The sequence below is a fragment of the Bombus vancouverensis genome, chromosome 7 (assembly GCF_051014615.1).
Source record: "Bombus vancouverensis nearcticus chromosome 7, iyBomVanc1_principal, whole genome shotgun sequence".
NCBI classification, from domain to species: domain Eukaryota; kingdom Metazoa; phylum Arthropoda; class Insecta; order Hymenoptera; family Apidae; genus Bombus; species Bombus vancouverensis.
In genome coordinates, this window is record NC_134917.1 from 13,490,395 (window position 1) to 13,504,927 (window position 14,533).

The window sequence follows — 14,533 nt, forward strand, 5'->3', positions numbered from 1 at the left end:
AAATCGACGGCGAACGAAGACAAAGATGGCAAGGAATTTCACACGAGGGCAGGCGGTCTGGCGTTTTCTTACACGGTTCGATTAATTATCCGAAAGGTATAGCAAGTTCGTTTCACCATTAGCGTACACTATGGAAAGATTTATAATAATATCCTTAATTGCTGTTACCGGCACGATTAAATTTATTCGCTCGCTGCCAGTCATTAGGGAGCGCTTTATCGTGCAAAACGATCGGCATTTTTGCGCGAGACGTTCGTGCCCCGAGTGCATTAGAAAAACACACAATGGGATCGTACCAAGCGGCATTATATTGACGTTAAATGATACGAAACAAAGCACGCGACTCGATACAAGATACGCGGGCTAGCTTCGTTTACCTTTTGCCGATACCATTTTGTCGAATCCATCGTTCTCGTATCGAACGTTCCTGTCTGCAATTTCCGGATGTCGTTTCCGATCGTCTCATAATTCCTTACAGAGGATCAAACGACAACATATTGAAACTACAACGTACAAGCTACAGACGATAAACTTTATCGCTGCTGAACGCTTGGCATAGCTTAATTCCTTCTGTCATCTTGTAGCAGCCTAACTTTCAGCTTTTTCACATAGGTAAGACGCGACGATAACGTCGCATAAATCGAGCTTAAGTAGGTAATCGAAGGCAATAACGAAGAATCATGGTAAGTAGGCGAGACACGATACAACGATCGTGTGGCGATTTTTCGCGTTATCGAAGCGGCAAATTAAGGAAAAACGTCGGATTTGACGAATCGATCGAGACAAACGACAAAAGCGAGAGATCTCGCGTCGATAACGACGGTTGGGTAGGCAGTTAGTAGAATGGTAGTAGGATTATCGGTGTTCGTGGAGGCACGCTCGCCAATGGATTATATCGGTAGGGACACGCAACCGTAATAGATTTGCCACGGTTTGGCACGGTTTATCGAGTCTACCTTGCGTTTCGTCATGTACGGTTGGTTTGACGGTCTCACGATCGGCCGCGGTCTGCATTTTCGCGGCTACTTTTTTCATTCCGAAGGAAGGGGAAACGGTAATTGAGTCGTCGAGCATTTAGTTGTGCGAGACGTGCACGGTATACGGAGTCACGATATACGATCGATTCATTTTTCATCGATTTTGGGCACCGTCGTCGCTCGTTTTTATACGTTTCGCGGGCAACCTCGATATTCGAGCAGTTTAATTAACTCGTTTATTCGAGGAAAATAGATACGAAAACGTCCGGTTTATATTATCCGGTGAAGCGATGGCAGACAGGGCGCGTAATAAACTTAACTGAAAAAAAGAGGAGTACTCACGAGTCCGGATCGTAAACACATTAGTATTTACGCGACGATTCGGAAAACGCAGCTGCGGCTAATAAAAATCCAGATCCGATGGGTAGGATTCGCGTGGTTAAAAAACGAGCGAAAGAGACGACGGTTGAACGGCTCGTTTCACCGTGCAATATCTGAATTATATATGCACTCGTAAAACTTGTAATACTTCCTAATTGTGCGTCGTTCTTTCTTGGTCGCGCGTTTTGTAATTATTAGCCGGCGTGTATATCGGCGTAATTATGCGACACTTTGATTTGCCCGAGCATTCATCGATTTACACGCGTTTATATACGCGCCCCTCTCGGCCGCTCCGCCCATTCGCCGAGCTACCACATTTTATCTACGCCTTTCGTTAATCGAAACGCCGAGTATTTCATGGCCTTTTACTTTTATCTATGGCTTCGAAGAAACACGTGTAATCGAACCTGCAGTTTGCTTTTAACGATACTACGACAACTGCGGACGACTACAGCTCCTAACGCACCTCATCGATAACGAATCTCGGAGAATTCGATAGAAAATATTATTTTCCGATTATTATAATCATTTCCGCTGTCTGTAGCGATCAGATCGAAACGCCGCTGATCAGGCCGTTCGCCTTCGTACGTCGCTTACGATCGATAGCGATTTTCGTACGAAGAAGTTTCTCTTCGTCCATCCGTAACGACCTCTTATCCTATTCGTTGTCGTTCACCGTGTACGACTCATTCTCTGCTTCGCGATAAGGTCGCTCGAAGGACTCTGGATCCAGTTATTCTCTTCTCGGAGACCACTTAAACACCCAAATGGACTCGATAATTTCATATTGATTTACCGTTCTTCCCCTCGACACGCCCATCTTTCTCTCCTCTTTTTCTCTTGCTTTTTGCCCTTTTCTTTTTTAAATCGTGCGTGTTTTTCGCGAAGCAACAACTAGCGACACGAAGTCTGACCCGAATACGAGAAAATTTGCCCGACGAGTCTCAACGGAGCAATGGCGACAATTATCGTGCCAATGATCGAGAAAAAGTAGAGATCCGGCCAGGTCGGATCGAGTCGAACGGTATGCGAACTCGTAACGCAGGAATTCTGGAATATCTATTCGATGGCCGATCGCTGGCCGGCGTAATTGCTCGTAATTGATCGTCCGGCCGAATTCTCGATGCTTCGGTCAGCGTATCGTTCGTTAAAGTCGAAACGAACGATCGTCACGTAGCAACGTGCCGGGCAAAAAGCCATCGTTCGCGAATAAACTTCTCATTTTTAGCTCGCCGCGTGGCCAAACTGATTTATCGATGTTAAAGGCAAGGATCTCGACTCGCGGCCAATTATCCGGACTCGATCGTCCCGCGGATATCCACGCGACGTTTTTTGCCCGGCTATCTTTCAATGGCTACGCAACGCGACCCGATTCTCACAGAAATCTCTCATCTAAACAACGCATTGCACGCGAACGAACTGTGCAAGTCGGTGCGTAGCGGCAGAACAGAATTTTAGTTATCTCGTTTACACGCGTTCCGTGATACCTTCGCGAAACACGCGAAACGCTAAAAACGAATTCAAAAATATATATCTCTTCTTTATTAAGCGGGTATATCACCTTGTAGGGATTGCACGATAATTAGGAATTTTATCGGACGAATGGATTTCTCTCTCAGGGACGAGGCTAATCAACGCGACGAATCTTTAATTCTCCCTACGTCCGACGTACCTATTGATACTTAGTTTTTAATTATCCTATACATTGCTATCCATCCCTACGTCCTGTCAGGAGTCACGAGAAAATATTCAGCAAATAGACTCGTAAAAGCATACCGGGCGCGGAACGATGCTTCGCGTATTATTTTATATTACTTTACGCGCTTCATAAAAAAAAAAATTAGAAAAAATTCCTACGATCGTTCAATATTTTACTCGGTTCGTTTTACGTGTCTAGTCGTTATCGTGGAACCGGGACCTCAAGGCACCTACGTTGTCGCAGCAGCCGAAAAGATGAACGAAAGACGAACCCTCGTCGATCGAACAGCGAAGTGAAACGGCGAAGGAAAGCGAAAGACCAGCGCTAATTACGGTCAATGAAAAGAAGCGGAGGAAGGAAAGTATCTTGACCGAAAATAGAACTGTAGAGAATAGAGGGAATCTGTGACCGGCTTTTCTTTCAGACTATCCAAGTACAATGTCTACTTGAACGTACGAAACTTGCCTCTAGCTCGGTGAAGCAGGGCAAAGGTTCGCGAGACCGTGTGGATTAGGCACGCGAAGAAGGGTAGCCGGTCCCTTTGAACCTGGCTCGGGACTCGCGACTGCGTAACTCACGCGGCCTCTAGCCTCGCGCACACGCTCGGTTTGCGTTCTCTCGTTCGTCGACGCTTCAGACCGAGGATTGTGATAACGATAATTAATGTTGCCCGACGTTGATTATCCCGCACGCGATACCCGTGCCTACCCTTCCGCCACGTCTGGCTCTCGTTCCGTCTTTCTCTCCTTGACTAACCACACCTTCGTTTCCACTCTTACCCTCTTTCGGTTCGCTTCGTTCGCACGTACACCCGAGCGAGATCGCTTTACCATCGTGTCGTCGTTGAGATTACGATCGCAAGGTCTCTTTTAGAAGAAATTATCGTCCCTGGTCTGCGGAGCTGCGCAGTTATCGGAAATCCCGACGGGATTTGGAACTTTATCTCGGATCGATATTAACACACGTGACCGATATTATTTGGGGAACGACCCGGAAACACTCGTACAAGGTACGAGGAGTAAGGATTGTTTCTCGATTTCTTAGCGGTCCATCGATGCGAAATTAATCATGCGAGCTAACAAGTAAGTTCTGAGAATCCATTAAGCGGCGTGCCAGGGACCACGACCGTATTAACCGGCTTCCACGATATCGTCATTAGGAATCTTAATATACGGGCCAAACAACCAAGGTGATCCATGATTCTCGACAAGTGCGATTGTCCGCTAAAATGAATATAAATCAAACCTTCCGTGTTCGAGCGAGAGAGTGCCGTAATGGCCTCGCGACCAATTCGCAGGTAAACGACCCTTGTTTGTTTTGTAACAACCAACATGGTCGAGCGCCGATGTAAACTGTGGAATCGGGTCGCTCCGATCCTGCCGTTTCGTATCTCGTTCGCATCTTCGATCTCCTTCTTCGCGATCGTAACCGAAAAAACGAATTTCGTGAAAAGTTCCGAGCAAAGTGGGCGAAGAGACGCTGGCTCGAGTGAATTCGACGATAGGGAATCCGGTCGTTGCGAAGACGAAGCTGTTTATCTCGTCGCTGTCGGTGAAGCGTCTAGACGGGCCGACAGAAAAATTCTCCGGGCAAATGCTCGCGTTCGGGTCGATTTACGAGCAACGCCAACTTTTAGTGGACCATGGCGTAGTGGACTTTCGAGAGGTCTAATCGTAAGTGCCTCTTCATTGCTGGTGCGTGCACCCGTCCGGTAGATAGCGGAATACCTCGGTAGAAAAAAGAAGGAGAAGAAAGGAGGAACGAGTGGCTACTCTTAACCGATCAGGACCGTGGCATCTAATGGCTTTGCCACGCCACGTGACCCTCGAACGCTTAATGCGGGTCCGCAGGTGATCGCGGCCACTCGCTGCACGACTCATCGCGAGTACAAAAATTCGAAGCAAATCGCTCGTGAACGCGTGCATCCTCGTCTTGTCGCCAGCCGTGGCGCCTTTAATGCGGCCAGAATCCTCGCGTTCTTACCCCGCCAACTAATTAAGCCAGATAAAACGAAGAAGCGGAAGATGCACGCGATTTCGGAATAGACTCTCGACTTTCGTAGACGTGGCGTAATCGCAATTACCTAGCGCCTAATTGAGACGATCTACGGGGATCTCGAGTGTGGATCGATGCAAGTATAATGTTCGCGGTGTCGCGTATATTCGAACGAGCCCGTTGGAAGGACGAGACGAGACGTTATCGGGCTGGAATAGCGGGACGACTTCATGGTGGGCCTGCTATCTTAACCGAATTTACGGAAAACACTTTGCTCGCTGGCCACCGTCACCAGGAATGCTTGTCCTGCCACCGACGAACGGCCGGTATTTCTGGCATGCTCGTCCGGTCTCGACCGGTGCGCTTCCAAATCGACAATCGTGTTAAACCCGTGTTTCCTAATGGATTCTCGGAATCGTCATTCGCTCCTCGAATCACTCAAAACGATCGCTGGTACGAGGCTCATCTCGGTTCACCGGCGATTCGATAAATCTTGCGCCGAGAAGAGGCGACCGATCAGGAAGCGAAAACGTCACGCGGTTCTACCGTCGCCGAACCATAGTTGCGGATAATTCGATTCTGGAGCGAACTGTCGGTCGACTCGTTGCCGTCTCTCTATCTAGTCGAGACGAGGCAACGCGAAGCAAAGCGAAACCCCGTAGCCTGTTCGTTCTCCGTGAAGAACGAGAACGGAGAACGAGAGCTGATCGTGGAATGACGACGGGCGACGGACGATGGTTCGTTCGTGGCGCGGAACTAATGACGAGCACGGTGACGAACGACGACAAAGAACTGTTAGTGGCAGGTACGAGAAGGGAGATTGGCAACGCGGCGAACAGGAGAACGGAGATCCGATAAAACGGCGCGTTTTGCTACGCTGGCTTTCGTCCGGGCAACACCTGCGCGCCGTGCCGTGTTACGGCCGTGCTACATCGCGCCTCTATTGTGCACGATTAAAGGACAAATCGAATTTAGCTCGTAACGCGATACAAAAAAAAAGAAAAGAGCCGTCGCTCTTTCGAGATCGACTCGTCTCTATTAGCTCTTCTCGAGATTGGCAAGCAGATCGACGAGACCCGTTCGTGGCGATCGCGACAGCAGGATAAACTCGGGCGTTTCGTTTCATGCGCAATCAGATACCAGACGAATTAACCGACCACTCGGACAACATATGTCAGCAACGTTGTAGCGAACTTATCGAGATCGCGGTAACGACCACTTACGTTCTTAAGACCATAAATTAGGATATTTCTTTAGTTCAATTTATCTACGCGGTAAAGCGAGTCTAATGGGTCGCCGAGTCGAAGAAGTCGTCGTTGTTGTCTTTGTTGGTGACGAGAGAGAGGGAGGGAGAGAGAGAGACAGAGACAGAGAGAGAAGAGAGAGAATACGTTCCGGTGTGTCCCGTCAAGCACGACCATTAAAAAACTTTTTTCCTCGGGGCTCCAGAGAAAAATTTAGTCGTAGAGGCTGTCGAAAAAATGCAAACAGTGCCCGTCCAACCGGATGAGAGGAGATTGAATCGAAGGAAAGAAGCGATCAGACGCGCCACGAGTCCGTCCAATTCTCGACTCGCGAACGCGGAAAAAGAAGCACAATCTCTCCGGTCTGCCGAAGCGTGTCCAGCATGGCGACAAAAAACTGCCCCCAGAAAATCGATCGACACGCGCTTTCCGTGTTCTTTAATTGACTCTGGAATATTAACGAGAATTCCACCGCGAGATCTAAAATCCGCGCTCCATAGAGCCAGGCGTCGAGCAGCCAGCCCGAGTAAAAAGTTGCTTCTTACAACTGTCTTAAAGTAGCGACTTCGCTTTATCCGTTTATCGAACGCGTGGCACGTAATCGACAGCCCTTAATATCGTCGCGAAGTAACGTCGCATTTCGGAAACGTCGTTTTTCGCCCTATCTTTACAAGGGATCTCGAAAGTCTTGCGCGTATTTTTAGGACGTCCGTAATTACGGGTATAATTTTACCGGTCATTAAGGCACGCACCTGCCGATAATCTAAACAATCTCGTCCTACGGCGAGATCTGATAACAGCATTGACGTACCTACTTCTCGCGGTATACCTTCGTTGCGCCAGCCTTGCGTTACTCTGACTCCACTGTGCGATACTCGCTTGCAACGGAGGTACGAGTTCGATCGTCGTGGTTAACCCCTTGTCGCCTTACCGTCGTATTTCATTAAGGCGGACATCGTAATTTATTATTTGATCGCATGGCACCGAGTCACATTACGCACATAGGGAGCAAAAAACGTATCGAGTATTCAAACTTGATTAAACTCCTATCCGTTGGTAATTGAAAGATTCAGGACACGCATAATATTCTTTCCTCCTGCTGTTTTTTCGTCCGTCGAGTGGATAGATAGGAATTTATTAAATTGGAAGAAGTCAAAGTATTTATAACCGTACGATAAGCCACTGATTTTTTTCAATCGTGCAAACTCTTTTAGTCTCGCTCGTTCGTCGTACATTTTCTTTTCTTTTTTCTTTTTTTTTTTTCACTTTGACAAAAACATCAATCTATGATTTTCAATGACGTTGCATCAACACCGACTGCAAAGTTCTCGAAGGCTAATAAAACTTTCAAACAGACGTCGCTTGTTCCGCGAGTGTCCGCTCGCACCACGATGTCGCTCAGCTTTTCCCATCTTCGTCCAACTCGGATCTTTTTCTTCCTCGAGCGTCGACGCGTTCTCTGCGAGCGAGGAACGAGTTAACGAGGTGAACGCTTTCCGTCCGATATTTAACCGGGGGCTCGCCTTGGGTCTCGTTTTATCGGGTCATATATCAAAACTCGGCGGCCGAAAACGTCAGAAACAGAAAGGGAAAGCGGCGACGTGGTGCCTTTCTGACCGATTCACAAAATTCCACCGAAGAACGCGAGACATCGTTTCGATCGACGATCGTGGTACCGATCTGTACGGGACGTGAATCGGTCGTATCGCGTTCGCAATACGCGAGCTAAAGCAGAATCGAATTACCATAGTATGCGTCCAGCTAATGGGCCAATGGGAAAGATTAAATAGAATTCAGCCGATTCGCATGATTATTCGGATTTTAATTGGCGGTGGCCTGCGGACACGCGGTCCTCGTGGACACAAGATACCGATACCCTACCACCTCGAATAGATTGAAACGTTCGGGAAGGCAGGGTCGAAGGCAAAAGAGGAGTACGGTTGCTCGAGCACGGTGGAGCGCATAAGCGTGGGTTTCTCGCAGCCATGGCCCACATTCCAATAAATAACGAAACAAAGGAGCTGGATATTCACCCCTCCCATCTGCTGTTTCGGCCTGCCGCCATATTTACATCCGATAACGAGCCGCCGGCAGATATTTACATTTTTAATAGCATAAACCCACAGACCTGACGGCCCGTTCGAATAATATTTCCCTCCTTCCTCCGTTCCCTTCTTCCATCGTCATCAACGACCCCACCGTGGACGCCATTTATTAGCCCTAATTGATCGAAAGGGGTACGTAAACCTTTTCCCCGTCTCTCGCCTCCAATTTTTTTCTCTCGTTTCTGTCGGTCGACGAGCAAAGCCAGCGCGCATATGGGGCTGTTTACGCTTACGTTCCTTCCAGAGAGGAAGATTCGTCGAACGAAACTGGAGAAGGATAACGTTCGTTAACGGCGGCAGGGAGGCTCGGAAATCGCACCCTCGTTTACCGCACGGCACATGACGCCGGTATTTCGGTAACGATTAGCCCCAAGTTCGACGAGTTAACAGGTGATCGCTATTAAAAACCAGGAGAACTATACTTTCGAAATCGACTCGTCCCCCACCCTTCGTTCGGAGAGAAAAGCGGGCCGAGAGGAACCGCGAGGTAGACCCGGAGAATTCCCTAATGGACTCGTCACGCTGGAAAAGTTGGTAATTTACGATCGACGGGTCTGGGTTAAAGCAGGAGGGTTGAAACGCGGGGTGAAACGCAGGGTGAAACGAAGCAGGACGGATAGAAAGAGAGAACGTTGGACGCGTAGTGAAACATCGGGGCGTCGAGAGTCGAGTCTAATCCCGTAGTAGGAGGGTTAATTGGATGGAGTGTTTGAGCTCGCAATTAGCGATTAGCAATTACTCGGTATCGAAATGGATGGAAAGGGTGGGGGAACAGGGTGGTTCGGCCGTCTCGGGCCGACGGAGCGATTAATGAGCCAATCGGCTAATAACGCGTCACGCAACAATACGCGGTAACCGTTTCGCTTCGCGACGCGTTGCCGTTCGTTCGATATTGTTGCCGTTATTAGGCCCGAACCTAGAAAACACTGCCGTTGCCACATCCTCACTCCCACGAGGATCGTGGCTCGTTACCCGATTACACCGGTCTTACCGCACGGGCGGAACGCTTTCGCGAGCTCTTGAAGCGAGCCGCGCAAAGATCGATGCTCCGCGATAGATAGGCTTGCCCGTCTCCCTCCCACTTCGATCTTTCCCTTCGTGTTCCTCTTCTTTCCGCTCGTTCTATTTTGCAATCGAGTATTAGCCGAGTAATGCGCTTTAATGGGCCGCGCTCGGAGAATGGATGGACTCCGCGTTCGTGTTCGCGCGCGGTCGAACTTGTTCGATTAACCCCTTCGTGAGCGCAGCATCCGCTCCGGTCGTCTCCGCGCCGATGGATAAATGACGTCGTTTCGCCGCTCCGGGGAAACGTACAACGGTACGGTATTTTCCAGCGTTCCTTCCACTTAAGTAGCCATCGATCGCCTCGAAAGATCGAGAAAATTTTAACACCGTTTTCGGTCAGCTTTTGCACGGTGAACGACAGCTGAAGAAGAAGTTCGAAGACGATGCGACAGATGGAACGGGACGAAGATCGGGCGAAGCAGGGTGCAACGCGCGAATCGCCGAGCTCGAGGGAAGCGACGGCGGTTTGGAGAGACGCGACGAATTTCTTGGAAAACGATACGTAACTGGCCCGGGTGAAATATGCTCGAGGCTTCGAGCGGGATAAAGCTCTGCTAATTGGTGGCGAGGACGAGTGGTGCGCGCCTACACTAGCATCGGTTCGCGAGTCGCGTAATTCCGGCTAATTTATTTGATTGCACCGGCATGCCCGACTCTGCTCGCCGTAATAAGACTTGCCCTCGCCCCTTTTACGCTCCTTCTCCTCCTCATCCTCCTCCTGCTCCGTCTGTTTTTTCTTCTTCTCCTCTTTCAGAACATCGGGCCCCCTCGCTAGTCTCTCGAACAGACGAGAACGAAATCGGTAAGCTGGTTGCCGCCTTCTCTTTCGAATTCGAAGTTACCTCGTCCAAGACCATAGAGAATCATAGAAAATTATCTCTTCTCTCTCTCTCTCTCTCTCTCTCTCGCGCGCGCGCGCGCGATAAAAAGAAAATAGTCGAACGAGACTGGGAAAACGATCGCCAAGGTTTCGTGCGTCAAACGGTCGGGCGTGGACGACGAAAGCAGCGATTCTCGGAGGCCGTAGCTCCTTAACAGCCCCTAACGAGGCAACGGAGAAGTAGCAGCCGTGTGTCCACGCGTTTTATACGCACGCGAGCGACTGTGTGGCCCTTTGATACAGCGTAAGGACTCTTAATAACAATGTCGTTTATAGTTAGTACATGGGCGGAGGTTAGTTAGCGAGCATCGTGGATGTTCGGCGGCGAGGGGAAAGAGAACGCTAATAAAACACAATTAGCGGCTCTACCGAGCCGACCAATCACCGGGTTCCGCGCGCTCTATCGTGTACGCACGCGTAAAACTCCGGCACTGGTTATTTATGGCTTTCCTGGCGCGCATTATTGAGAGAAGGGTATCCTTATTTTTCGCAATCAGCTCGCTCGTTGTTACCGGTCGTCGTTTTCGTCGTCGTTTTCGTCGTCGTCGAAACTATTCGCTTCCTATCTGTATTATCACCACATCTAAGTTCCATGAGGCGTCATCGCGATCTTACGGCGATCGTACGATTCGATAAAAGTGTATTATCGATGGTAAGCAATACGCCTAATCGAGAAAGAAATATCTTTTCGCTATCGAAGATGCGGAAACGCAATGCCATCGCTGCGAAATCGCAACGATCTCGTGCCCCTGGTGTACGCCAGGACCCATCCTCGCGAATCGTCGCCATTTCTTTCTCGAGGGTGGTCGAATTAGAACGAGGAGAACCCTCGTTGAACGACGACCCTTCTGCCTCGAAACCAATCGACCGCGAACTACCCCCTCGTTCGTCGAGTCTTATTGGCGAGAGTTAACCCACGATTCGGCCACCATTTCCGGCCAACGATGAAAGAGCGCATGGCGGTCAATTAATCGGTGCAGACGGTATTTTCGAAACGTTTGGGAAACATTGAGGCAGAAAAACGATCGCGTTACGCCATATTTGTGCCGAACCGACTGTTAATCGTTCAACGATTAACTACAGAAGCTTGTTAGTGGAACTGTTAGCTGCTAAGTTACACCGTGTTTTACGAATATTCGAATGACTCATTCGAATGGCTAATGGCATCGAGGCTATTTTGACGCATAAGTTCTATCTTCTAAATATTAAAATTTTGATATTCATATTAGCGATCGTTGTCTGACAAGGACAGGCGATCGTTGGTCGGAGAACGCGTTCTCGCAGGGTCTGCATACGCAACATTGTCTCTTTGGAAGACTCGACGTTCGTAATTTGTTAATCGGCGCGCTATCTTGTTAATTACCCGATAACAGAGCGATACGGTATACCCGCAGAATGAGATTCCGTTATCGCGCGAGCTCGTTTCGGTTTATCGCCAACGGTTAAATGGTAATTTGCTATTTATTTTCCGAGGGAGAAAAGTCGAGTAACGCGAGTTATCGCGGTCGCCGGCTATTTTGCATATCGACCAGCTAGAAACTCGGACTGGCGGAGTCGCGCCAAACGCGTTTCCGCGCCATTTCAAAATCCAGTCGTCGACGATTTTCCATTTCGCAGATATCCATCTCGCTCGAGTAGGATTGCCGGTCCCAAGGGAGCGGATAAACAGCGGCGTAACGTCATTGAAATCTCCGACCACCGAACGCTGCCTGGGACGAAGACGCGCGACCGCTGCAATCCGTCGTTCCGACCAAAGAAAGCCACCTCGTTTCGTGTAACGTTTAATTGGAGCGGTCGGAAACGAGTATTAATTTACCTTCGATACGTGTCGGCAATAACGACATTGATACAGTTTTTGCCGATGGCCACGGGGAGGGGCAAGCAACTAATTTCAACTTAATCGTCGTCTTATCGCAATTTACCGAGTATAAGTGAGCCTTAATTGACTCGAGTGCTGTACAAGGACTGGTTGTTCCCGGCGAAGCAGTAAGCACAAAAGGCGCTCGCCTGCAAAAAGTTCGCTTCAACGAGCATTTCTCGGTCGTGGAATGTCGAACGGCTCGCGGTTCCTAGAACGTTCGTCTCCTCGATCGTCCCGATCTCTTTCCGATCGTCGCGTCGCGAGGAAAAATGGTCATGGCCAGCACCGAGCCGGCTACGAAACCCTGGAATTCTGACACTCAACGTTTACGCGATTTCAATGGAATCGTGCGCGAGCGTGCAGACGACACGAGCTTACGGAATCCGCCGGTTCTTTCCAACGAGCCACGTTATCGCGAAACGCGTTTACGCGATTCCGTTCCGTAGGCGAATAAACTTTCGCTCGACCGTGCAGTACCAACCGGTCGATCGTCGGTAATAAAGCCATCTTTCTGTGTAAACAGTATAGAAAGAAGAAATTGATATCGTTACATGGCGAAACTCACTTTGCGTCTTTTCCATATCGTCGGCAAGTTCCGTTTCCCCGACGTCCACCAAACTCCGGATGCTGAATACGCTCTTGGCGACCCGGGTTTTCTGAAGCTCGGATACACCCTCGGGTATTCTTCTCGGGGTCGTGCTCAGATCCATCGTTGTTCTCGATACGGACGATTCACTTGTCGAACGTTAATCGAGGGAAAAGAGGAGGCGCGTATACACGTCCTCTCACAGTACGCGCGAATATCGTATCGTCCTTTCGTCGATTCGCATGGTATACAGCACGCAACTGCTATCTCGTACGATTCGTGCCGTATAATCGATGATTCGAACTGTTATCGTTCATGAATTCAATACGAACGTCGCGGAAATTTGACGATTCGTTTCCCCTAATCAAAGACTCGTCGATCGAAACGTACGATACGTTTCGTTTGCGGATATGGCCACAATTTTCGTTCGCGATACTCGATCTCGTTGTCGAGCGATACGAATCGGGCCGCTTACTCCTCTTATCTTTTTCAATGAAATATCAGATCCTTATCCGATGGATCGGCAACGAGCCGGTAATTTGGTGTTTGTCCCTCGATTGCGCGACCACCTGACGCGATGCGATTCAGCGTCTCTTTTCAAGGTGTCCAACAATTCCATCCAGATGGATTTCGCGATCTTTCGAACGTGTAGGTCTCGATTTCAATTTCCGCAAACCTGGTGCACTCGATTCCAAAGACGATAGGATCGTTGGCGGCGATTAGATCGACTCGATGCGCTCTAACAGTACGAATAATCTGGCCACGGAAAGCAGAATATCGGACGATGCTCGCTCGTAATCGATCCGATCGTTAAGTGTTGCGCGTATCATTGCAAACTAAAACGATCAACGAGCTATGTTGTCTCCTGCACTATGTTTGTATACCAACGTTCATGACGTTCGCTTTACCTGGAATCAGTCAATGGTCTAAACCGAGTCTATCGAGCTGTTGCTGATGCCTCGATCTTTCTCTCGATCGTGCTTATCGTTCGCTCGGAGTCTTCGTCGGCGGCGAATTTACCGCAACCACTCTGCTTCCATCAATTGATCGAATTAACAGCTCGATCATCGATCGTTCCTTGTCTGGTACGCTCGATCACTGCACACCGTCCCCTGCCCGCCCATTCGATCTCTCTACGGTTTCTCGAGTCGGCCTCGATCTCGCGATTAAACTCGCCGAGAAAGCGTACGTACGAACGATCCAACGAAACGTCACTTGTTCGCGTTCGAACGTTCGATTTCAGGATAGAATCCGCGAAAGAGTTACGATCACCAGTTGCACGAATCTCTTGCCTCAAGGACGATCGATGGTCGTTCGTCCGGTCGTTGAAGGAATCAAAGTTGACAGGTGACAGTTAATGGAGGGGAACAGGCGAGAATGTCGGGCGCGCGGTTCTACGCAGCCACGCGACGAGCGAACACGAGAAAGCAGAACCGGCCAGCACCGAGCACACGCGTATCGCGAACTCCTGTTCGGCAATGTTCGCGTTCGAGTTCCCTCCACCTCGAGGAGGTCGATCGTGTCCCAAGGTGGTACCACCTGGTAGAGGGGAAGGTGGAACACCGAGACCGCCCTTCTCGAACAAAATGGAGTTTTCTCGAGCTTTCAGCTCCGCCTATCGTGATCCACCCACGTCGTTTACCGCCTCGAACGACCTACGAGTCGCACCACGGATCGTCTTTCTCTTGTCTTAGGTTCGCTCGAATCCCTCCTCGAGCCCTGAGCGCGACACGACCGATC

The 14,533-nt window shown here is 49.5% G+C and overlaps 1 protein-coding gene across 2 annotated transcripts in view; it reads right to left on the bottom strand.

The window, feature by feature from the left end:
• The window catches only part of LOC117155971 (homeobox protein aristaless), a 62,518-nt gene extending 48,246 nt beyond the window's left edge, over window positions 1-14,272 (bottom strand). For both annotated transcript variants that reach the window (XM_076619911.1, XM_076619910.1), the window contains exon 1: window positions 12,773-14,272. In XM_076619911.1, the coding sequence (XP_076476026.1) occupies window positions 12,773-12,917 (145 nt within the window). In that variant the 5' untranslated portion in view covers window positions 12,918-14,272. The remainder of the gene's footprint in view (window positions 1-12,772) is intronic.
• Between the last annotated feature and the right edge of the window lie 261 nt (window positions 14,273-14,533).